General features: G+C 30.7%; 2 protein-coding genes across 8 annotated transcripts in view; one reads left to right on the forward strand and one right to left on the reverse strand.

The window, feature by feature from the left end:
- LOC142320913 (serine/threonine-protein phosphatase 6 regulatory ankyrin repeat subunit A-like) overlaps positions 1 to 4,202 on the forward strand; it is a 180,538-nt gene extending 176,336 nt beyond the window's left edge. Inside the window, exons 23-24 of one of the 3 annotated variants that reach the window (XM_075358899.1) lie at positions 2,977 to 3,679; positions 4,067 to 4,202. In XM_075358899.1, coding sequence (XP_075215014.1) covers positions 2,977 to 3,004 — 28 coding nt within the window. In that variant the 3' untranslated portion in view covers positions 3,005 to 3,679; positions 4,067 to 4,202. Of the gene's footprint in view, positions 1 to 2,976; positions 3,680 to 4,066 lie in introns of those variants that run through there. The other 2 variants (XM_075358932.1, XM_075358927.1) reach the window with 2 other exon arrangements.
- A 1,767-nt stretch (positions 4,203 to 5,969) lies between these two features.
- The window catches only part of Orc4 (origin recognition complex subunit 4), a 62,949-nt gene continuing 45,036 nt past the window's right edge, over positions 5,970 to 23,882 (reverse strand). For 3 of the 5 annotated variants that reach the window (XM_075358971.1, XM_075358989.1, XM_075358964.1), the window contains 2 exons: positions 16,204 to 16,356; positions 5,970 to 8,227 (listed from right to left, as the gene is read on the reverse strand). In XM_075358971.1, the coding sequence (XP_075215086.1) occupies positions 8,063 to 8,227; positions 16,204 to 16,356 (318 nt within the window). In that variant the 3' untranslated portion in view covers positions 5,970 to 8,062. Of the gene's footprint in view, positions 8,228 to 16,186; positions 16,357 to 23,882 lie in introns of all 5 variants that reach the window. The other 2 variants (XM_075358978.1, XM_075358986.1) reach the window with 2 other exon arrangements.

Here is a 23,882-nt window from a genome sequence, read left to right on the forward strand (position 1 = left end):
GATTTAGTCATTTGATATTCTGCAACTCTTAAGATATCTAATGCAGCTTAGCTGTTAACAGGGCTGTAGGTAGCTGCATTTCTTGTTTGTTTAGAGTACAGGTTTTTATACAATTACCCAACCAGGATGTGTTTATTAAAACTCGACAACAGAATTTTGCAGTAGAACATATCAGAAGACTGCTAAGGAAGACAAATGCTAATTAACTTCATCAATCTTGCACACAAAAGTTGATAAAAACATACATTTGTAGTAAATCAACATATTTCAGCTAAGTAACCCATTTGACATATTTCAAAATGTATGTTAATTCATTGGCCAGCTCTTGTAAAATCAATTTATTTTCTCTGCGATAAAAACTGATTGTTTAGGTTAACATATTTTCTCATTAGACGGTTGTTATGAAATTGTTATTTATATCAGTATTTCACATCATCTTAATATTTATAAAATATGTGCATCGTGATTATGAATTTTATGTTTTTACAAGTCAGCCATAAAACGTCTGTAGCAGTATTTAATAATATTATTCAAGCAAATGGGCACAAGGTGATTGATATACAAGAAAATACAGATTTTGTGGTAGTGTAAAAAAAAACTTCAAAAATAAATTGCATGTACAATTTATTGTTTCATTATGACTGTAATCTCGTAATATAAGTCACTGGTTGATTGATTCAAACTATTAAAATCAGTTTTCCCGTGTTCTACTTACTACACATACTAAATTCTTTCCACGAAATTGTGCAAAAGTTGAAAATGTGCACAAAGTTTTTGGTCTAACAAATAGAATAGACTGGTATCAGCATTAAGAGCAATGAAAATTTATTTACGCATTGTAAAATAAATTTCTATATACGAGGGTTATTTTTTTTTCAAGATCCGATCGGTCACGAAATTAAAACTACAGTGAAAATAAAACCTTTTTTATTTGTAACAAATACTTACATAGTTACGCTATTTCTCTCATAGGCGCCACTCCAATTTAGGCATTTGTCATAGCGGTACCAACTTTCCAATACCCTCGTCATAGAATGAAGCTGCCTGTGTTTTCAACCATGTTTCTACGCTGGTCTGCAGCTCGATGTCTGTGCCAAACTGTTGTCCTCCTAGCCAGCGTTTCATGTGATCAAAGAGGTGAAAATCGGATGGAGCCAAGTCCAGGCTGTATGGTGGGGTGATCAAACACTTCCCAATGAAAATGCTGCAGGAGCTTCTTTGTTACAGCTGTAGTGTGTGACCGAGCATTGTCATGGAGAAAGACAATGCCTGATGACAACATTCCTCTCCGCTTATTCTTAATTGCCCTTCGTAGATGTTGAAGAGTCATGCAGTATGAGTGAGGCTGCAATGATATGTCGTGCCACATTCCATGAATCCCACCAAGAGAACTCCATTCCGGTTCCAGAACACAGTAGCCATACACTTTCTGTTGGAGAAGGTTCGCTTGAACTTATTTGGTTTAAGATAAATTTTATAAATTAAGATAAGTTTATAAATTTAACTACCCCTTGAGATCAGAGTTAGTTGAGGGCTAGTGAAGATATATAAATTCCTAATAAATTCGATGTCCTAGTGTGTGGCAATTTTAATGTTAACTTTTAGACAATTCAAGTCTTATGCGAATGAACTATTAACTTGCTTTGAGTCTGCAGTTCTGATCTCCCAGCCAATTAGAATTATTAGGGCCGTCTGAACAGACTATAGTTTCACAAATTTGCCAAAAGATAAATAATTTTTATTTTTTTGCGTAGATTGTTTTTCAGATCATAATTATCAAATTGCAAATGAAATCATGCAATTCAATAAAAGCAATCAATTGCCAAATTAATGAAAACATGCGTTGGGAAAATGATTGTATTTATTCTTTCAAAAGGTTAATCAATAAAGATTCAATTAGAAACTTGAGAATCTTGTTGACAGAAACAAATTGGGAAAGTAATAACAAAATTAGCTTTGATGAAATATTTAACAAATTCTTGAGTTTCAGAAGGATTTCTTTCTAGCTTGGCCTTTTATTATAAAAAGAAACGATTTAAATATATAAAGAAAATTGCTTGGATTACTAAAAGAAAAGTAGAGTCTAACTCAATGTAAAGAAATCTCTGTGAAATGTGTAAATATAATTTGTATGAAAACAACCTGAATTATTTCAAAACTTACTAAAGAATTTACGCTAAAATTATTCATTCTGCCTAGAGGTTTTATTATAATAATGAAATATCTATTTTAAACAATAAATATAAAACCATGTGAGCAGTAATCAAAAGCGAAACAGAATTTGAAAATAAAACCGGTTAGAACTTCACCAAAATACAAAAGGACTCGTCTTTCATTATCATTTCCTATTCAAGTAGCAGAGGAATTTAATAATTTTTTCCAGTATTTAAAATAATAATACTGATTTATTTCTAGCAAAGCTAAATAAAGGCAGTTGAGGTACTAGACAATAGCCACTTAACATTCCCAAGAAGAAAATCACATGTTAAAATAGTACAACAGAATGTATGGCACAATAAATAAACTAGATTTCCTTCACCTACCAACTTAAATAAAAACCTATCAATTGAAATTATATACTATAAAAGAAAGCAACAGTCATCTGTGTCATTGCTGTTGATTATGGTTTTTTTTTTTGCAAATGGACAAACTTTTTTTTTTTAATAATAAAATTGACACTATATTGAAGTAGTTTCTGGTTCACTTAACTAAAAGTGCAATATTTACAAAACTTTGTGGATTTGCAGAAATTTCTTGAAAAATTATATTAATTTTAATATTTAAACATTTATGAAAAACCTGTTCAAAAAAGTGAAAATCACTACTAAGTGCTGAAAGGGTCAAATAAAGAAAAAGAATTTAATTTGTAGCTACATTCATTTAATTAATTTGTGAATAACAATGTTATATTTACTAATTTAATGAAATCATTACAGTTCACAGAATGATTTAATTACTTTTTTATAACTGTTTCAGGACCAATGAAATTGATTTAAGGATCTAAACTTCAATTTTTATATATATATATATATTGACAAGAACTCTTGTAGTCAAACACTTACTTTTACCACATGCATTTTTATTACTTTTGTATTTACTAGTTTACTATTAATCAAAGGAAATCCAAATAAATAAAAAAACTGATATTGTTTGAGAGTATTCTGCAATTTTTTTGACAAATCTTTTAATAACCATTTCTTCTGAAAGCAACAAGTAATTAATTGCTTGTTTCCTTCAACACAAAGCAAAAACCTCAGTGGCAATAATAATGCAATAAAATAAAGTTAACAGCATTTTCAGCAAGTTTGATATGTAATCTATTGGTCCTCTATACTTCAGTCCAAGTTGTAAAATACAGATGTCATTTGTATGGTTGAATACTATGCTATTTGTATGGTTAACCTCGTTGGACCCAGGGTCAAAGGTAAAAAAATTTGGCCCAAGACCTGATGTAACCTACTGGTTATGTATTTTCACAACCATACTCTTGCTAGATTTAACATGAGCTTATAATTCTAAATGGTGCCAATAGATCTCACAATTAGTCTTCTATCATAGATGAATGTTAACAAACGATACAAATAGATCTGAACATAAAGCAGATGTGATTAAAGATGGCTACCTTCAGGAATCAAGGAATGAGCTTCCAGTGTCAAAGTTATGCTAATAATTGACATTAGTAAGTACACTTTATTTGATGCTATTTCTTTTTAGAAAATATTAAGTAACAAAATAAAATTTTCTTACATTAAAATAAAAATGAGGATTTTAACATTTTTAGAGGGATTTTTAAGCTTCTCATAAATGCTGTAACTTATAGGTTACACTAGGTCTCAGCAGTGGTTGTTTGTACTTGATGTATATTACAACTTCTTAGTATTTTTACAATGGGAAATTCTTATTTGCTTTTTATAAATTTGTTATAATTTGTATATGGTCTGTAACATGTAAATAACTAATTGAATAAAGTTTTACTGTTTATTAAAAGTAGAGGTTTTACTAAAAATATTTATTTTTATATATTTTTTAAAAATTATTTGAAGCTAAAAAATTTGCATTTTTATAGAAGAGGAAGAATTTATTGAAAATATACTGGATACGTCATCATCAGATATTGAAGGTTTCTCCGATGATTAAGATTTAGACCCTTCATTCCAATTACTGAGGAAAGTAATGATTCCGAAAGCGATTTAGAATATAATGATATGGCGATACCTTTAGGTTCTCCTCTAGTTATCCTGCAGATCTACTTAAAGAGCCTGCTGCAGAGATTCAACAGCTGCAACATTGATTGAACAAGGCTGCACTTCCATTTGATGAGCCAATATTTAAGTCCAGTTCAAAGATAAGAGGTACCTTACCTGATTATTTATTTGGTCAAATGACCAATGCCACAAGTAGATTAATCACAGAAAAAATTGGAATTCCTAAGAAGGTAGTGGCTCTTAGCAATAAGAAAAAGTTTATTGGTATAACCATCATTATGGGTTATTTGAAATCTCCAATAATAAGGATGTACTGGGCAGAGAAAACTTGGGTACACTGATTGCAGATTAGATGATTGGAAATTATTTTGAAATAATAGGAAATCTAAGATGCCGTGAATACAATGATGTAGATCAAGTGGAAATACAGCAGTGTAAATTTTGGAAGGTTCTTAGGTTATTAGACTGCATAAGAAATGCATGTATGTGTAACCCCTGAAGATGTAATGTAGCAATTGATGAGCAAATGATCCCATTTTGGGGTCATGTAGCTGCTCGTCAATACTTTTTTTGTTTAACCTTTGGGACCACCATTAGGTATTGCTTCATATGAGATGAATGATTTGCAGCATGTGTGAAAATGCCATGCCTGACTGGGATTCGAACCTGGAACCTCTGGCTGATCAATACTACTTAAAAGATTAAAACCAAACCCTTGTGGCCTTAAAAACTATGTATGTTGTGCACCTCATGGGCTTTCCTTGGACTTTTTTTATATACGAGTGCAAAGGAAGTGAAATTAATGCAAATACTGATGTCAGCCATTTGGATGTTGAAGGAAAGAGATTAATGAAACTCAAACTTTGCCAAATAGTTGCAATATTTATGTTGATAATTTTTTACATCAATCCTTCTGTTAGAAAATTTTTTTGCCAAGGGGTTTTTTTGCACCAGCCCTTAAAAAATGTGTAGAGTACCTTCTTTGAGAGACCTCGCAACCGATGCACTCGTAAAGAAAAAAAGAGGAAGAGGATCCTTCTGTCAGTTGGTTCAGAAAGATGGTTAAATTTCTATTATCAAATGGTTCAATAACAAGGCTGTTCTAATAGCAACTAACATTCACAGAATCACTCCAGTTGATAAAAATTAACATTATTGCAAAACTACAAAGGAATATATTGATGTAGATAATCTGCTGACAATAGCTAATTACAACACGAACATGGGAGAAGTGAATCTCCTTGATTGGTTGAGATGTTACAGAAGAATGTGCACAAATAAAAAAATGGACAGCATATGTATGTTTTCATTTTATTGATTTTGGGAGAGTTTTATCATGGATTGAACAGTAAACAAATGATATAGCTAGTGGTACACATAAACAACATCGACTAGACCTTCTTGACTTTCGTTTAGAAATTGTTGAAGCCTTACTTAATGATGATGTGGGTAGTGAGCCAGAAGTCATCACCAAAAAAACAAAAAGTGGTTCCCTTGCCTTTCGATGAAAAATGAAAAAAAATGGTGTATTACACATGTCTGAGATACCACCTGATGTTAAATCATCAAGATGTTTACTGCCAGGACTTGATAGTCCAAACTGCAGAATTAAGTGTCAGACTTATAATGTCTTTTTACGCTTGAACACAAACAGAAACTGTTTTAAGAACTTTCATGAACTTTAAAAAATCAATTTTGTTTATATGTATAGGTATTAAATTTTGTTTGTGATGAGACCCAATGTAACCTAATGTTTACATGCTTTTTACAGTCTCTGAATAAAAAAAAATTCAAAATTAAGTGTCTATGGCTTTCTTAATTTTTTTTAACCCATAAACAATTTATCCATAAACAAAAATAATAAAAAAATTCTTGGGTCCAAGGAGTTGATTTTTTCAGCATTATACACAAGTTATACTTCCCTGTTGGGAACAGAGTATATTATTCACTTAATATAAAAACAGAACTAACAGAAAATTCTTTTTAAAATAATTTTGGACACTTCCTCAAATTTTTGTTAATTTTTCTGTTTTTATTTGGTACACCACTATCTTTGTTAACATTTATTATATACTTAAAAACCTACACCAATCTTTAAATTTCAAATCTTACATCTGGTAATGCGAACAAGTACTGAAACTCTTACTGTAGAAACCATAAACTTTAATAATTTTATCAAGATTTAGAAATCTTACAAAAACAAAAAAAAATATTTTTTTTACTTAAAATAATTATACTAAGTGAAACAAAACAACTTGTATTTGAAAAAATATAGCTAGTCAGTGTAAGCTGCAGCTAAAACTCTGTCTTTTTTTAACAATTAAACATCTACAATCTGTTCCCTCAGAACAATGAACTAATGTGTTGAAGTTTAAAACTTACTTGAGAAAACCCAACAGCTATTAACTTCTCTATATTCAATTTTATTCTGGCTGCACCTGCAACAACTAGCAATGGATAATGAAATGAATTTTTTGTTGTTTATGAAAAAATGCCATGCCTGACCAGGACTCAAACCCAGATGAAAGGTAAACAATACCATTCTGCAATGGAGCTTGACTGGTCAAATTTAACGTATGCAACTAAAGGATTAGCAATGTTAAAAAAGAATGTTATGTACCTTTTGATAACTGACATACTACAAAACTTAGTGACTTTTCTTCTCTTGATGAAGCTGTTCATAAGTGGTTTCTACAAGAAAGATTGCAACACCATCAGTCATAAAAAATTATGAAAGCAGAGACAAAATATTTTCAACTACATCTGTGCCCAGATAAGGAATTTAAAAAGTAAGGGTGGCCATTAATGGTGAATTTCTGCCAGATAATATATTAGTTCATAAATATGAAGCTTCTGCTCCATGTAATAACATAAGTAAGCAGCGTACTGTATTTATGGGCTATATAAATACTGTCCAATCCCACTCTGAAAACCAGGGTCGCCAGGGAATCTTAAAAAAAAATGTTCATTTTTCCTGGAAGATAGAGCAACTCCTTGAGAATAAGGTAAAAATTCTCCTGCTAGAAAATATACATCTTCATTTTCAAACCTTAATAACTCCTTACATCCAACTAACGTTTATGGCTTTTCTTGGAATGTAATTTTTCCTCTCACAAACTGGCATAAACATCACTATGGCTACAATGAACTTAAAATTAGTCTGCTCTTCATTACAGTTAAAAAAACAATAATTATTACTATGCTCATGTAACAGTTAGCCTTTATTAAACAAACTATTTAGTTGTTACTTAAAAACAGCTTAGTTAAATTCACAGTTACTTAGCAGTAACTGTGAATTTTTATTCACTTCACCAGTTGTAGAAAACATTAAAATTTATTTTTATTTAAAAATTATATTTTTAAATAAAAATAAATTTAATTAAATTTTCTTTTTAAGTATTTCAATATGTACAATGTTTTATTTAGTTCAGAGTTAATAAACATCCATTTATTGTACAACGAAATGATTAGAATTTCCATTATAATCCTTTTTTCTAGACAACCATATAGGTCTGGTTTTAATTAGTTAGGATTTCATGAATTCTACTATAGTATACTTTATTAACATAATAATGACAGTTAATTAAAAGCACTAATTAAATAAAACTATAATACTGCATTTGTCCTCATCATAATTTGTCCATTATCAACAACTCTAGGTAAATTCATTTTTACAGATTTTCACTTTTATGTATGTATTTTCAGTGTTCTATATATCCTTTTATTTTTATTCTTACAGAATTTTTTCTTAAATCAAACATCATAAGTTTAAGTAGAATAAATCTTATTTCTTAAAAAAAAACTGCATTTAAATAGAAACATGTTCAAACTGGTAGTATAAAAAAATCATCAACTTGTTAAAGAAGGTTGCTTGTAGCCCACTGAGTGACATCAGTTGGTATTCCTGAATAGCGATTAACAGTGGTAGTTACTTGTTCTTTTGTCAACAGGAAATTGTACAACTGAAACTCCCTTTGGATGTTCTTGGCTGAAGGATTGACAGGAGAAATAAGCTCTAAATGCTAAAAAGAAAAAAATTAATGATATATTTAAATAACCTCAATAAATAACTAGAAATATGAAGTGATGAATATTTACAAAATATTCTTATTTTGTAAATACAAGTTAATAATAATTAATTATAACTAAGTAACTGATACTAACAGGTAGCAGTGATATTTGAAATCTGTCATAATAAATCACATTTATTACCACCAATATTCAGTAATGAGAAATTTTTCATTTTAAACATTTCATTAAATAACTTAATAAATGGAAATTTTACTTTATTTTTATTTAATAACATTAAAGAGAAAAATAATAAAAAAAGAAGACAAAAGATAATTTTACCTTATATATATGGTTTTCTTAATATCTATAACCTTTTATAGACAAATTTTATAAGTGTGAGCTCTGTAACATTTTTTATTTAACAGTAGTAGTGGAAGAAGTGCTCTCTGGCTTGCTAATAGAAAATTAAATTCAGCTGTTTTGCAATAAACCTTTCTCAGCTTCTATCTACCACCACAAATTATAAAATTATTTCTAAAATTGTAGAAATCTTTAATAGTTACTTTATTTGTTCTTACAAAAAGTTGAATTTCATAGTGATGAAAAGCAAAGTTGAAAAATCATATATCTCTCTTATTAAAATAAAACTTTTACTCAGTTCATTGATGTTAAGTTACAACATTGTAATAAAAAATAATTAATATTAATGGCCCATGTATTAGAAAGAGTTTTTGTGGAAGAAATTGGTGAGTTTTTGTAAAATCTTCAGTTTTACATAAAAACTCTTTCCATATCTAACTTCAATTTGCCCATGCACTCAGATTATTAATTGATTGAGTCTTTTAAACACCAGAAATACTATCCCCATATTAACAAAACAATTGTTGATCGCAAAAATTTTGAATAGGAAATTATCAATTATTTTTTTTTAATAATTCCGCATATGACAGAATTGTATATTTAAGTATGCCACTTATTTAAATGCGTGTTCAGATATCCAGATTAATTATTTTCTCGAAAACAACAATAAACAGAAGTTAATCACATAACCCTATTTAATTTTTTTTAGTCAATCTTATCAAGACCTATACATCCTTCTGTACTAATGTATATTGTATATATAATCCAACTTGAACCACCTAAGTACAGAAATTATAAATTAAATAAGATGACACATATCTTATTTTTTCATATCTTACAATTGGGCTTTTGTGGGAACCCACATCTTCAGTTGTAATTTGCTTTTTATGTGTTTATATCAAACTACATATCACACTCAAATACAATTAAATATATATAATTCTTTTTTTAATATATGAAAAACTTTTTTTATAAATTAAAGTTGAAATTCAAGAATTAAAATATAAAAATTAATTTAAAAATCATAAATTAGCTTTTTTAAAAATATATAAATAATAAAATTAAATTTTTTTTTAAATGTTAAAAACTAAATATATAAAAATACAATGTCAAATTTGATAAAAAATATAATTAAATTTGTTATAAATTGAATTAATCAATTTATAACATCAGTATATAGGATACCCACAACCAATAAAACCACAATACATAGATATTAAAATCATCCTTGGTCACACAAAATTAATACATATACAAACATGATTAACAGCGGAATTAATTATACACAATGTAATAAAAATGAACTAAACAAAGAAATAGATATTATAAAAAAATTACTATACGTAATGGTTACAGTGACTAATTGATAATATATACAAAAAACAAATTTCAAAAATTAACAATACTACATCTCTACTGCCAATAAATGACACACACAACCGAGGTGGAGTCCTTTCTCGTAGATTATTTAGCACAGGTGGAGGACGCCCCACCAGAAATAAACCAAGTCACTGAGGCGGAGGTTTCCGCTGCAATCAAAGCCACAAGCCCTGACAAGGTGTTGACAACCTGGCTCCAGGTGTTGACGGGATCAGTGCCCGCGCATTCTGGAATATTCCACCTGCTCTTATAGCAACCATAACCACAATATTCATGTACATTGGATATTTTCCGAATTGCTGGAAAACTGCAAAGGTGGTATGCCTACCCAAACCGGGAACAATCTGCTCTTTCCCCAGAATTACAGTCCGATTTCCTTATTACCAATGTTGTCAAAGCTATTCGAAAGGATTTTCCTGGAGAGACTTAGGTATCATTTGGGAAAAGGAGTACGGCCTGAGCAATTTGGGTTCAGGGAGAGCCACTCAACGACTCTCCAAATGATTAAAATAATCGACAGTCTTGTCGGAGGCCTAAACATTAAAACGGTAACTGCAACCGTTTTTCTATATGTGACTAAAACCTTCGACAAAATTTGGCACAGCGGCTTGTTGTATAAACTCGCACATTGGACGACTCCCTGTCGCTATGTCAGATTGATATGGTCTTATTTACTAGACCGACAATTTGTTGAACGCGTAGGGGGAACAATCTCCACCAGAGTCGTAGCCGCTGAAGTCCTCCAAGGAGCAGTGCTTTCGCCGTTCTTGTACACGGCCTACATCAACGATAAGCCGCTGTCGGAAGGAGTCAAAACAGCTCTATACGCAGACAACACGGCATATTATTATGAATCCGGAAGTGTAAATTACGCGATCGAGAGACTCCAACGGCAATTGGATCTAGTAAAGCCGTGGCTCGATATGTTGAGAATCAAGGTCAACGGTGAAAAATCTGTGGCAGTGATATTCACATACAAGACATGTGCTCCAGCCAGGGGGCTGGAAATCTCAGGAGAGAAAATCCCCTTTGGGAAAACAGTCAAGAACCTGGGAGTAGTCCTGGATAAACGGCTTACCTTAGGAGAAGATATTAAATATTTGACCCAAAGGGCAAAGGCCGTCGGGCCCCAGTATACCCAGTACTGAACAGTGCCAGCCCATATCCACTGGCGACCAAATTGCTCACTTTTCGGCTATACGTCCTGCCGATTCTAACATATGCTTATCCGGCATGGAGAGCTTTGTTGAACTCCACGCTTCAAAAGAAATTAGAAGCCGTCCAAAACATAGCGTTGCGGACGATATTTGGAGCACCGTGGTTCATCAGAAACGTCACTTTTCGCTACGATGCGGGACTACACACCGTATCCGAGGTGAGGGTGGCGCAGGCAAGCAGACTGTTCGGGAGAGCGGCCGTGTCCGAACTATCTCCGGGACATCTGCCGAGAGGACCGTGCTCCACAGGGTATAAGAAAACGGCCTCATACCGTATTAAACGAACCACCGCGAGGAGACTGTACGAGAGTCAAAAAATGACTCTCTTCAGGCTTAGGAGCCTCTATATCGCGTAACCTATAAATGGAAACCGCGCGAAAGTGACCGGTTTCGCACTTAAATTTTGTTAAAACTATAAAAAGCTAGACAACAACCCACACCGTCCCACGAAGAGACCGCAATTTCATTTAGTCAGTATATGCAACTCCCTCCAGAGAACGAGGCGAATTTCTCCCTTCAAATAACTAGGGCTCCGTTAGGGGCACTCCTGCTAGCCCATAGGTGCTGGTACCGAAAGTACTTCAGTGGATGGACTGAAGGGGAATCACGCCGGGATTACTAGGTTTAAAAGCTTAGTCTCTCACGGTCAGAACCAGTAAATAAATTTACCGATCGTCTATACGGATAGGAACGCAAATTACCAAATACGTCCATAAATAAAACTTAAAATTTATAACCGATGAAATCCACCCGATAATAGAAAGATACAGCAGCAAGGGACATTGTCCAAGCTCTGCGATATGTAGGGAGAAATATTGAAACTCCCGCCATTCTTGCATTCCGTTCCATTCCAAATGACACACAAAAAAATTGACAATGTATATTTATATACTGAAAACATTGTTGAAAATATAACTAAGGTTTATGATAAAAGTAAATTTAAACCTGCATATAAGACAAAACATAATAAAACATTTAAAAAATAGTAACCATACTGATTCAAATAATTTATACATTTTGTGTGGAATTTATAAAATAAAATGTAACAACTGTGACCACATTTATATAGTCAAAACTAGTAGATCTTTTAAAACAAGATTTCTTGAACATGTTAGACACTTTAAAAAGTGAAAAATTGGGTTTATCTAATGTTGCACCTCATTAACAACAAACATTCTATTTCTGATATTCAAATCAATTTGGAAATCAAGAAATATAATATAAATAATAATAATAATAATAAAGGTTTAGGTATTTTGGAGAAGTTTATATATATAAATATAAAAAGGAATTCAACCTGATCAACTTGCAAACAATATATGAAGATGACACACTTATAAAGAGTGCAGTAGATGGCAGCACTTTTTCAAATAAAAATGATAATGCATAAATCCAATTTAATTCAAATCCATACAGTACTATAACATTGGCTAGTCAAGATACTTGGTACATTTTTTCTAATTATTTTAATTTTTTATCAAATTTGACATCATATTTTTAGTCAAACCTCTGTAAATTGAACCTCCTTAATTTGAATAACTCCCTAAATCAAATATTTACTTTGTCCCCTTGAAAAATTCTCTTTAGATCGAATTAAATCACCTTTATTCAAAAATCTTGATATACATATTATTTCTTTGATGAAAACATGTTTTTAAACGTTATCAATAAAGAATTTACATACTGTACATGATTTCCAAAGAAGCATAGATAGCATAAATTCAGTTTAATAGTGTATAAAATCAAGATGAATTTGTATACCCTTTCTCAATTTCAGAAGAAGAATGGAGTGTAATTTGCAAAAACCTTCATATTAGTATGGACGAAATTTCATCTGATTGAAATATCAAATTTCAATCTGATATTTTGATGATGATATTACAGTTAGTGCACTCCAACCAATGATGAAATCATTGCGTCTGTGTCACATTCAACCATTGGTAAGGATTCCGATGAAGATGAAACGAAACAAGTAAAAATTACAATTACAGCAAGACACGAAATCGGCAAAAAATAACCTTCGAACATTCTTCAAAAGTTCAAGCAAAGTAGAAGGTGGTGTTTTTAGTGCATCAGTGAAGACTGAAAATACCCTTGATTTTCAATGTGCCAGACGAAAACTAAAAAAAAATTACACACTTTTTTCAAGAAATAATTAAAGGTACTGTACTGTATTTAATTTTTTTTTTAATTTTACATAATACTATACACATTTTGTCTTTTCTAACATAATTTAGTACTGTAGTATAGTGTATAAAATCAAGATGAATTTGTATACCCTTTCTCAATTTCAGAAGAAGAATGGAGTGTAATTTGCAAAAACCTTCATATTAGTATGGACGAAATTTCATCTGATTGAAATATCAAATTTCAATCTGATATTTTGATGATGATATTACAGTTAGTGCACTCCAACCAATGATGAAATCATTGCGTCTGTGTCACATTCAACCATTGGTAAGGATTCCGATGAAGATGAAACGAAACAAGTAAAAATTACAATTACAGCAAGACACGAAATTGGCAAAAAATAACCTTCGAACATTCTTCAAAAGTTCAAGCAAAGTAGAAGGTGGTGTTTTTAGTGCATCAGTGAAGACTGAAAATACCCTTGATTTTCAATGTGCCAGACGAAAACTAAAAAAAAATTACACACTTTTTTCAAGAAATAATTAAAGGTACTGTACTGTATTTAATTTTTTTTTAATTTTACATAATACTATACACATTTTGTCTTTTCTAACATAATTTAGTACTGTAGTATAGATTAACACACAGTTTTATTAAATTATGAAATTTTTCTGTAAAATTTTTGAGTTTCATTATTTTACCTCTCTAAACAGAAAACTCCTTAAGTCAAAAAAAATATTGGCCCCTTGATATTCGAATTAGAGAGGTTTGACTGTATATGTAGTTTTTAATAATTTTTCTATAATTTATATATTTTTAAAAAATCTTTTAATTTGTAATTTTTAAAAGAATTTTTATATTTTAATTCTTGAATTTCAATTTTAATTTATAAAAAAGGTTTTTCATACATTATTAAAAACATTTTTATATATATTTAATTGTATTTGAGTGTGATATGTAGTTTGATATGAACACTTAGAAAGTGAATTGCAACTGAAGATGTGGATTACCACGAAACCGCTATTGTAAGATATGAAAAAATTATGTAAGTATCATCTTATTTAATTTATAATTTCTGTACTTAGGTAGATCAAGTTGGATTATATATACAATCATATTTAAATGTGATTCGTCTTAAAATAAAGTTTTAATTAAAAAAACATATTTATTAAATATTATGAATTGTAATTATATAAAAATTTTTAGATGTGAGGTATATTTTATATCTAACAATGTCAATAACAAGTTTAAACTTTCAAGCTTTAAAAACTTTGTTGTAAAATTCATAATTCTAAATTTTATTTTTACTTGGCCGCCATTTTGAGGTACGGAGGTTCAATAATTACAAATTTTTAAAATATAAAAAATGTTAAACATGTACCAATAGAAAGGGATGGAAAATAGCATAATTTTTTGTGGTAATTCCTCAGGAACAGTTCTTTAACTGTGGGAAAAATTACGTTGTGTTCTTTCCCCCTCATTAGATAAAAGATCAGCATTTTTTAAAGTTTTATTGAATTCGTAACAATTGAATAAAATTAATAATGAACAATATTAATTACTGAATAATTTTTATAAAATTAATTTTAATCAGCCAGTTCAATTAATTAAAAAATCCAGTTCAATAGTTTAAGATGTGAAGATTTCAAATATTTTGGATTAACCAAGTATTATTATAAGTTAAAAAGTAATAGTTTTTTGAAACACATGAAATTTGTAAAAATAAGTTTTGAAATTTTGAGATGGGAAATTTGAAGAAAATAAAATGATCATGCAACCACTTATTGAAAATAAGCTAATTTTCTCTGGAATGAACCATCAGAAATATAGACCGAACTAAAATTAAAACATAGCTATTTTTACCTAGTGGAAAAACCTTCTGCAGGTTAAGGAAAATGCTGCATTCAACTTTGAAAAAAAAATCAACAAAGTTGGGAACTTTATTGTTTTTAATATATCCTCTGAAAAATGTACAGTCAGTACACCAGAGAGAACTCTATTTAGTCTGTATGATATTAATTTTCAGTATCATGGCACAACGGTCAACAGTTACTTTCTCAATGATCTGTGGTTTCAATAAACACACACTGTAATCCAGAATGCTAAGATTGTTTGTAATACTATTTTGAGAAGTATTTTCAATATAAAGAACACATGACGCTAGAGAAGATCAGTTAAAAGGCCTCATCCTTGGATAGCTAGTGAAGTTGGATATTGAAATCCCAACACAAGTTAGGGTTACCCTGGGAAGTATTGCTGAATGTAATTTAGACATGCCTAAAGCAAACTAAAAACTGTTTTGAGCCGAGACCTACATACAGAAAAAAACAAATCACCAAAAATACCCTGAACATAACAAAACAGAATTAATAAATTATCCTGTTTTTGAATAAAACTAAAGCCATTATTAGTGTATAATACTTAATAAAGAATGAGTTCATACAATTTGAACTAAAATGAAAGCATGGGGATCATACAATTTGTACAGAAAGTTACAATTGAGTGGTGAATTTTACAAAAGAAGGGTAGAACTACTCTAATATTTCATAAAAGCTGTTAACAAAATTTTATAGCCTTTAATTTTTCTTGAGTGTTATCTAATATCTACTCTAAGTTATGAAACCACCCACTCTAATATACTTTTCATTTTTTTCAAAAACGTCTTAATGATTAATCGCTCTAGATCTTATATTAAATGTAACATATCAAAGAAATAAAGACAAAGCTGCTGTTATTTAAAAATTAACTCTGAATGCTAAACCGGTTTATGAAAGTAAGCAAAACCATCATTTGTAATAATTACAGGTAAAGCAATAATGATAATAAAAAAATAATCTATAAACATTCCTAAGGTAAATTTAGTAAATACTGTATTTTAATTACCTTTACATTGAACTTACTTTGATTCGTTCAAATGCTTTGAATATTACTGGGCGCTGTGTTATATGAATAGCAGAATTCTGATTAGCAAATTTCAAGTATCGACCAATGATCATCTCAAAGTTAAATGGCTCACCATCAAATATTTCAGTTTGATGACTCATAGCAATTATCTAAACAATGAAGTAATTATTATCTCTAAAAATCAGGAATTAGAATTATTTTACCTCACAATAAGTAGGATTTAAAAGTTATAAACATGAAATGGGGATCTTGTTACACTCAGACCAACCGTCCATTTGAAACTACCATTAACCAAATCCAGCAACCACGCAGCGATAACATGTACATTCTGATTCAAATAAAAGTAATTTTAAGTTACTCACTAAACAGTACCCAATTACTTCTTCAAAAAGGAACTGCAACTAACATAATTTAACATGTTCAAGGCTATGGATGATGGTTGTTTTTACTGGCAGCTGACCATTGCCCCAACTGAACCTGGTTTATATGCGCCTTGTTCATTTTAGCCAGATGTATTCTTTGAAATAAGCTATTTAGAGCAGCAATTCTCAAATCTTTTTTACATACCACTCATGTGAATTACAGATCAATAGCATACCAATGAACTATCAAGTATGTAATTATATCATTAGGATAGCGATAGAATTATACCTCAGAATAAAGCAATGAAAAATTACAACCTTTTTGAAAGTATCTACTTATTTTTCAAAAAAATTATGTATTACAATTTTTTATTATTATTACAAATTTTTTAATAATTTTTACAAAAAAAAGTTATATGTATACTCACATTGATAACTACAATATTCTTGAAAATCAAAATTCTGTAGAAGGATGGTGCTGCATCCTTAAAGCAAGTGAAAAAATATTTGGTTCAGCTGAACTTAGCGCAAATTTGGGTCAAGGTTTAGTTTATTACAAAATTTATTTTTTACTGTCATCACATTAGAAAACCCAGTTTCACAAAGTTATGTAGTAGAAAATTGAATTAAATATAACAATGCTTTTCTGGATAGCAATGGATATTCATTTTTAACCTTTATCCAAAATTCACTTTCTCTAATTTAGCAAATCCCATTTTCAAACCTCCATTACAAGTTAGTTCTATCAAAGGTTTTGTTTCACCGTAAGTTAGGGTTTAAGGAATGATATCCATATGAAAGGGTTTCGTATCCATAGGAATTCAGAATAGTTTTCTATAAAACATTCAAGTTTCAGTGAGCATTAGTCGAAGGCGTTTTGTAATATTGATGAGATTATCCTTCAATTCAATTTTATGTAGTCACAAAATTTTCCAAATTTGTAAAAGATTGCAGGTTTTCATTCAAAATATATTATTCATCATTTGACATTTTTTTATAAATGCCTTTATTTTGTCATGTACCAAGATTCTACAAATAATTTCTTGTTTCATCTTGCAAACTTATGTTTAAGTCATTTAGGCGACTGAAAATATCTGACAAGTAAGCTATTGTTGTAATCCACAGCTTGTCTGTCAATCCATCATGCAGATTAAAACTGATATCCATTAGGACAAGCTACAGCTCTGAATATAGCTCAACTAACTTGCTTAGCATTCTTCCTTTAAAAATCATCTCATCTCTATGTGTAGCAGTAACTGAATGTGGTTACTCGCCATTTTATTATTCAGTTTCAAAAATAAATGACAGTTTATGGTCTGAGATTTAATAAACTGACCGACCACCTTGACAGCTTTCTGGAGAACATGTTTAAATTGTTTAGGCATCCATTTTACTGCTAAAGTTTCTCTGTGGATGCTACAATGTGAGGGTACAATTTTCTGTAGCCAATTTTACGTTGGTAACATCTCCACATTTTCCTGTCATAGCTCAAGCACTATCAGAACAGAAGCAACCCTCTGCTTCCAGTCCAGTCAATTTTCTGTAAAGAAGTTATACAACTTTTTGAATATTTCATTAGTGGTAGTTCATGATGATTGCTAATAAAAACATAAAAATCCTCTTTCTTTGTACTTTTAAATATATACTGCACATAAACCATAAGTTGAGCATAGTTTTTTTACATCTGTGTTCTCAATTTGTTTTTGTTTGACAAAAAAGTCACTATTTTGACTTGAGGTATTAAGTTTTTAACATTTTTTTTTTTGCTTGCTGACATCACCACATAAGCTTGAAGCTTATGCATGGGATATGGAAATGGAATTTTGTAGCATATGAAAAATGCCAAGCTTGACTGGGATTCGAACCCAGGACCTCCGAATAAAAGGCCAAGACGCTACCACTCACGCCATTCTGTGGTGCAGGCATCATTTGACAGTAGTATCATATCTAGCTGCTTACCTGATGATTCACTCTACATACAAATCAGCAATTTTTTGCAGCAGGTAACAATCGTACGAGCTTTTCCACACTTTTTTAATTTTTATTTTTACATTTTTGTTACTCACAAAGAAAGATGCCCTTAACTGTTTTTCTAGTAATCCTTTTAAAAGATAAAATAATTTTCTTTGTGCATTTTATCTTTGACAATCTTTAAATAAAAAAATCCTGATGTCTGTTTTCTGACGTTGAATGCTTAGTACTAAGGTTGTCATTTCATGCTTTGGTATGAAAGAATTTCAATGCAGATTGCACACTGAGGCAGACTGTTTACATCCATGACACAAAATTCAATGCTAATGTACTCCGGATCATATTTTCTTTACAACTTTTTGTATTTTACTAGGAAAAAATCAAGACTCGCCACAAATTCTAATTCTGAAATAAGAGTTTGATGTTATAGGCTTTTAACCGACAATTGTTCTGTCATTGTTCTTTTAAGTCAATTATCCATGTTCTTAAATATATTCTATGTCAACTAAACTAAACCAAATTAATTCAATCGAACTACAAAAATAAGTATGCAAGAAACTTGTAACAAAAAGTACCTTTCAAGATAGGTATGCCAACAATAGCACTTCAATTTTATCAAATGAAAAAGAACCATAACAATATTTTCATAACAAATTATCCCAGAGTATGTAAAATACTGAAAGCAACTGTATCTGCCTGTCTGTAGGGTAATGACGATCAACTCACTTAACTGCTGGAGGAAAGTAAGGCAATCTATTTATAGTAGTCATTAGGAAAATTGTTTGTATAAGTGTGATGTGGTGCAGACATTTACATGTGATCTGTCGGATGTCGGTGTTATGTATTCATTCTTGCTAGCTAAATAACTGATACTCTTATTGCTGCTACACACAACTAATTTTCTCAAATTAAGGGAAAAGAAAATGCATGATACAGTACTTTTGTATTATATCAAAAAAAGTCTGAGAACCGCTGATCCATTGAATAATAATAATAAACATAAATAAACATTAATAAAAATAAATACCTGTTGTAGAATAATTTTGTTTTATAATAAAAATTTTTTTGTAATTTTTAATAATTTTTTTTTATGACTATCCGCATAACATTTTGAGAAGCTTTGCATACAACAGTCTAAGAATTGGCTGCTTTACAGCACACAATCATTCAGAAATATTTTTCTGGATAATTGGTTAAGTTGTAAGACAGATGCCATCACTGCTCAACAGGAGGGAGTAGGTTTGCCTGCGGGTGTGAAAAGGGAAGCTTGTTTTCTTTGAAACAACCTGAAAAGATCACTGTGATATCTTTGTTCAGTAGAGTGGCATTCTTATGAGTGAAGATGTGTTTTCGGTTCTCGGCAGATTATTGATTTCACAAAATGGATGAAAAACTGGAATGAGTCTGTGTCAAATTTCAATTGAAAACTAGGGAATCAGCTTTCAAGACTTATGAACTCTTAAAAACAGTTTTAGGGGATAATGTCTGAGCTGGTCAAATGTTTTTATCTGGTTTAACAGATTGAAAGATGGCTGCAAATCAGTCAAAGATGGCCCCCCAGTCCAGCTGGGCTTTCACTAAAAAACAAATGAAAACATTGTGAAAGTTTGTAATTTAGTGTACTCTGACCGTAGATTAACCATATGGGAGATGATTGATGAACTGAATTTAAAGTTTCTACACGTTTCAGTTAATTTTAACTGAAGATCTGAACATGTGTTGAGTGTCTGCAAAATTCATTCAGAAATTGTTATCGATTTGAAGTGTCCCAAGAACTGATTAATCAGGCCGAAACTGACCAGATTTGTTAACAGGGTAATTACAGGCAACAAATCATGGGTTTATGGGTATGATCCAGAAACAAAGGCACAATCATCACAATGGAAGGGTCCAAATTCATCAAAAACGAAAAAAACATGACAAAGTCAGTTAAATATGAAGACAATGCTGGTGGTTTTCCTCAATTCTACAAGTATCATGCAAATTTATACCTACGGGTATCAATCAGGGGGGTCAATCAGGAATACTATAAAAGTGTCCTTCAGCATTTGCAAAATTGTGGATTCTCAATCACAGAAATTTTCGCCAAATTCCAAATTCCTGTGCTTCCACAACCCCTGATTCCCAATATTCCCTGATTCAGCCCCAGCCAACTTCTGTCTGTTTCCTAAATTGAATTTTTTGGTGAAAGGGAACCAATTACACTCAATTGAAGGCATCCAAATAAATATGGAGAGGATTCTTAACATTCTTAAGAAAGAAAATTTCCAGGAATGAAGGAGAAAATTTATTCTCCCCTTAGCTCTATAAAAATCTACAAATACACATACTTTATTAGTTAAATTTTTTGTACTCTTCTTTTGTCTAATATCCTATATAGATTCGTCCTGACTGTATAAAAAGTTGTCAAATCCAAAATTGCCACTGAAAAGCTGCCCTCACTCAATATTTTTTTACATTTTTTTTACAAACTGTTATGTATGTATTTAGTCTGAAAGCAGCCTGCTTTTATTCATTTTTTTTTTCTATCATGATTCTGTTTCTTTTCTACGTTCTATGTATATAATTTCTGCATTACAGATATAAGACATTAAGCTGTATAGTTATCATGCAACAGTATTGTCATTTCTAATGTTTAGGTATAATGGTATTTTTGTTTCCAATAATTCAGGATTATTTCTCTTACCCATAGCTCTCTTAAGAATTTCTATATCTTTACATGAAAGCCAGCTAGGTCAAATTTTATAAATATAGGTTCAATCTCATGCAGTTCCCTCTTCTGAAAATTCTTAATGAAGCTTTGACCCTATGAAACTCGTGTGTATATATATATATATATATGTCCCAATTTTTATTTCATGAGTATGCCTTAGCTGAAGACTTTGACTTATTTTATGTGGATTATGAAGTTAATATAACGCAGATATATAATTTTTAATAAATAAAATTTAACTATATTTTTTTTATTATTTCATGCTGACTTCATAAAAAGTTTTTTTTATTAAGTAACAAAAAATTAATTTTTTCAGTTTGCCTTTAGTCCATGAGGTAGGAAATTTAAACTACTTGAAGTAATAAATGAGACATGGAATGATATGCTAAGTCTCAATATCCATGTAAGACAATTATGCATCTACATAGAAAACCACAAATAATAAGCAAATGAACATAAGAAATAAAATAATAAAAAATGAACATATATATATGTCTAGTTTTTCAAACATGGCACCCATTTGGTATAACTATTACATATAATTTAAAACAGTTTACCGAATTCCAATCTGATTTCCTCAAGCGCTTTCACCTATTTTGCCATCTTCAAGAGGTATAATTATGATTAACATTTCTAAAACTATAATCTTATATAATCAAATTTTATATTTATTTATACATATATATACAAAAAAACAATTGATCGTCAGTTTTTAAAAATTTGTCAAAAGTTAAAGATTTAAGTCTAAGTGACTACGTAATAGTTTCTCAATTGTTAGATAACAATTGACTGTGTGTTGCACCATCCCCACCACAAACTCTGCCGTTACTGGCTCCATTGCATCAGTCTGAGTCAAGCTACAGGCAATTGAACATGATCACTAAGATCGATGCTGGTGTGAGTTGCGAAGGGTAATACATTTTCTGCAAGTAGAAGGATGTAGCACTGCTGAAATCTATCGCAGAGCTTAGTGTATGGTGAAAACTTTAAGAGTGATAGTAGTGTACAGGAATGGAGTAGGAAATTTAAAGAAGTGCAAATGGATGGGTGTCCATGATGAAGGCGGGCAAGGATGCAAGTCCGTCACTACTGCACGCCTAGTTGAGCGTGTTGATGATTTTGTGCATGACAAACGGAAGTTTACAATAAGTGAACTTTCTGCATTACAAGAAAGAGGGGAAGAATTTTTAAAGTCAATCATTACTGGTAATGAGACTTTGATACGGTATGACAATCCAGAAACCAAAGAACAATCTAAGCAGTGTATACACATTTCTCCAAACAAACCAAAAAAGTTCAAATACACTGAGCAACAGGAAATTAATGGCTGCAGTTTTTTTGGGAGCATAAAAGTGTTTTGTTTGCGGACTTTATGGAGTAAGAACAGCAAAAACAAAGGAAGTTTATTGTGAATCTTTATGTTGTCTCCACAGAGCAATCCAGAACAAACACAGAGGCATACTCTCGTTCAGTGTGGTTTTGAGCCAGAACTGCACTGTGGTAACATGACACAAGACCTTCTCAAACAATTCAAGTCGGAAATTTTCAACCGTTCACCATATAGACGGGATTTAGCAACTAGCAATTTTCACCTCTTGAGAATTGAAGGCATGGTTGGGTGGACAACACTTTGCCACCAATAAAGAACTTCAGGAGGCTGCCAAGATGTAACTTACCTCACTGGTGGCAAACTTCTTTAAAGAGGACATCGGAAAGCTAGTGTCAAGATACGACAAATGCCTCAATCATTTTGGCGATTGTGTAGAAAAATAAGTTAGATACTGCTCAACTTTTAGTAATAAAATCATTTTGTTATGTCAATGTGTCTTTTTTTTATAGCCCATCAGAGATTGAAAAAAACAGCCCTTGTATGTATGTAGATATGTATGTGTATATGTGTGTGTATGTGTGTGTGTTTGTGTATGTATGTGTGTGTATAAAAATTGTGTAAGATGTAAGTATGTTACTATACATAAGTCAACTGAAACAAATTTTTTAGTTGTTGATAAGAATAATAATATTGAATGATAAATTATTTTTGTGCAATGCTGTCTATGGTTTACTTTTCGGCTGCGGGTGCTTACATATTACATTACTACTTCATTAGGCAATAATTATAGAAAACCGTTAATAATCTTTATTAAAATTATAACAGTTTAAAATCTGTTTAGAATTAAGAATAAAAAAGTTTCAAATCAAGTAAGATCACCTATTCTGCTTTGATTCCCAATCATAATTTACAAATAAAAAAAAAAAATTGGTAATTTATAATGACTGTAGTAATACTTAACACACAAAAAAAAACTGACTTCCAATTTTTATAAGCTATAATAATTCAGAGAAATAATTAAATCAAGAATTGATATTACATGTTTATATAAAATTTTCATTTTTAACAAGAACAAAATACAAAAATACACTATGTTAAATCATGAACAGTGACAAAATTTATTATCACAAAATTTATTTAAGTTATTAATGTAATAAGAGATATCCAAACAAGTGTGTTGGTCATAATTAAGTTAGATTCTATTGAGTATATATATATATATATATATATATATATATATATATATATATATATATACTCAAAACACATATATTTGAGTACATAAATGAAACAATAACT

The sequence above is a fragment of the Lycorma delicatula genome, chromosome 1, assembly GCF_047948215.1.
Source record: "Lycorma delicatula isolate Av1 chromosome 1, ASM4794821v1, whole genome shotgun sequence".
NCBI classification, from domain to species: Eukaryota; Metazoa; Arthropoda; class Insecta; order Hemiptera; family Fulgoridae; genus Lycorma; species Lycorma delicatula.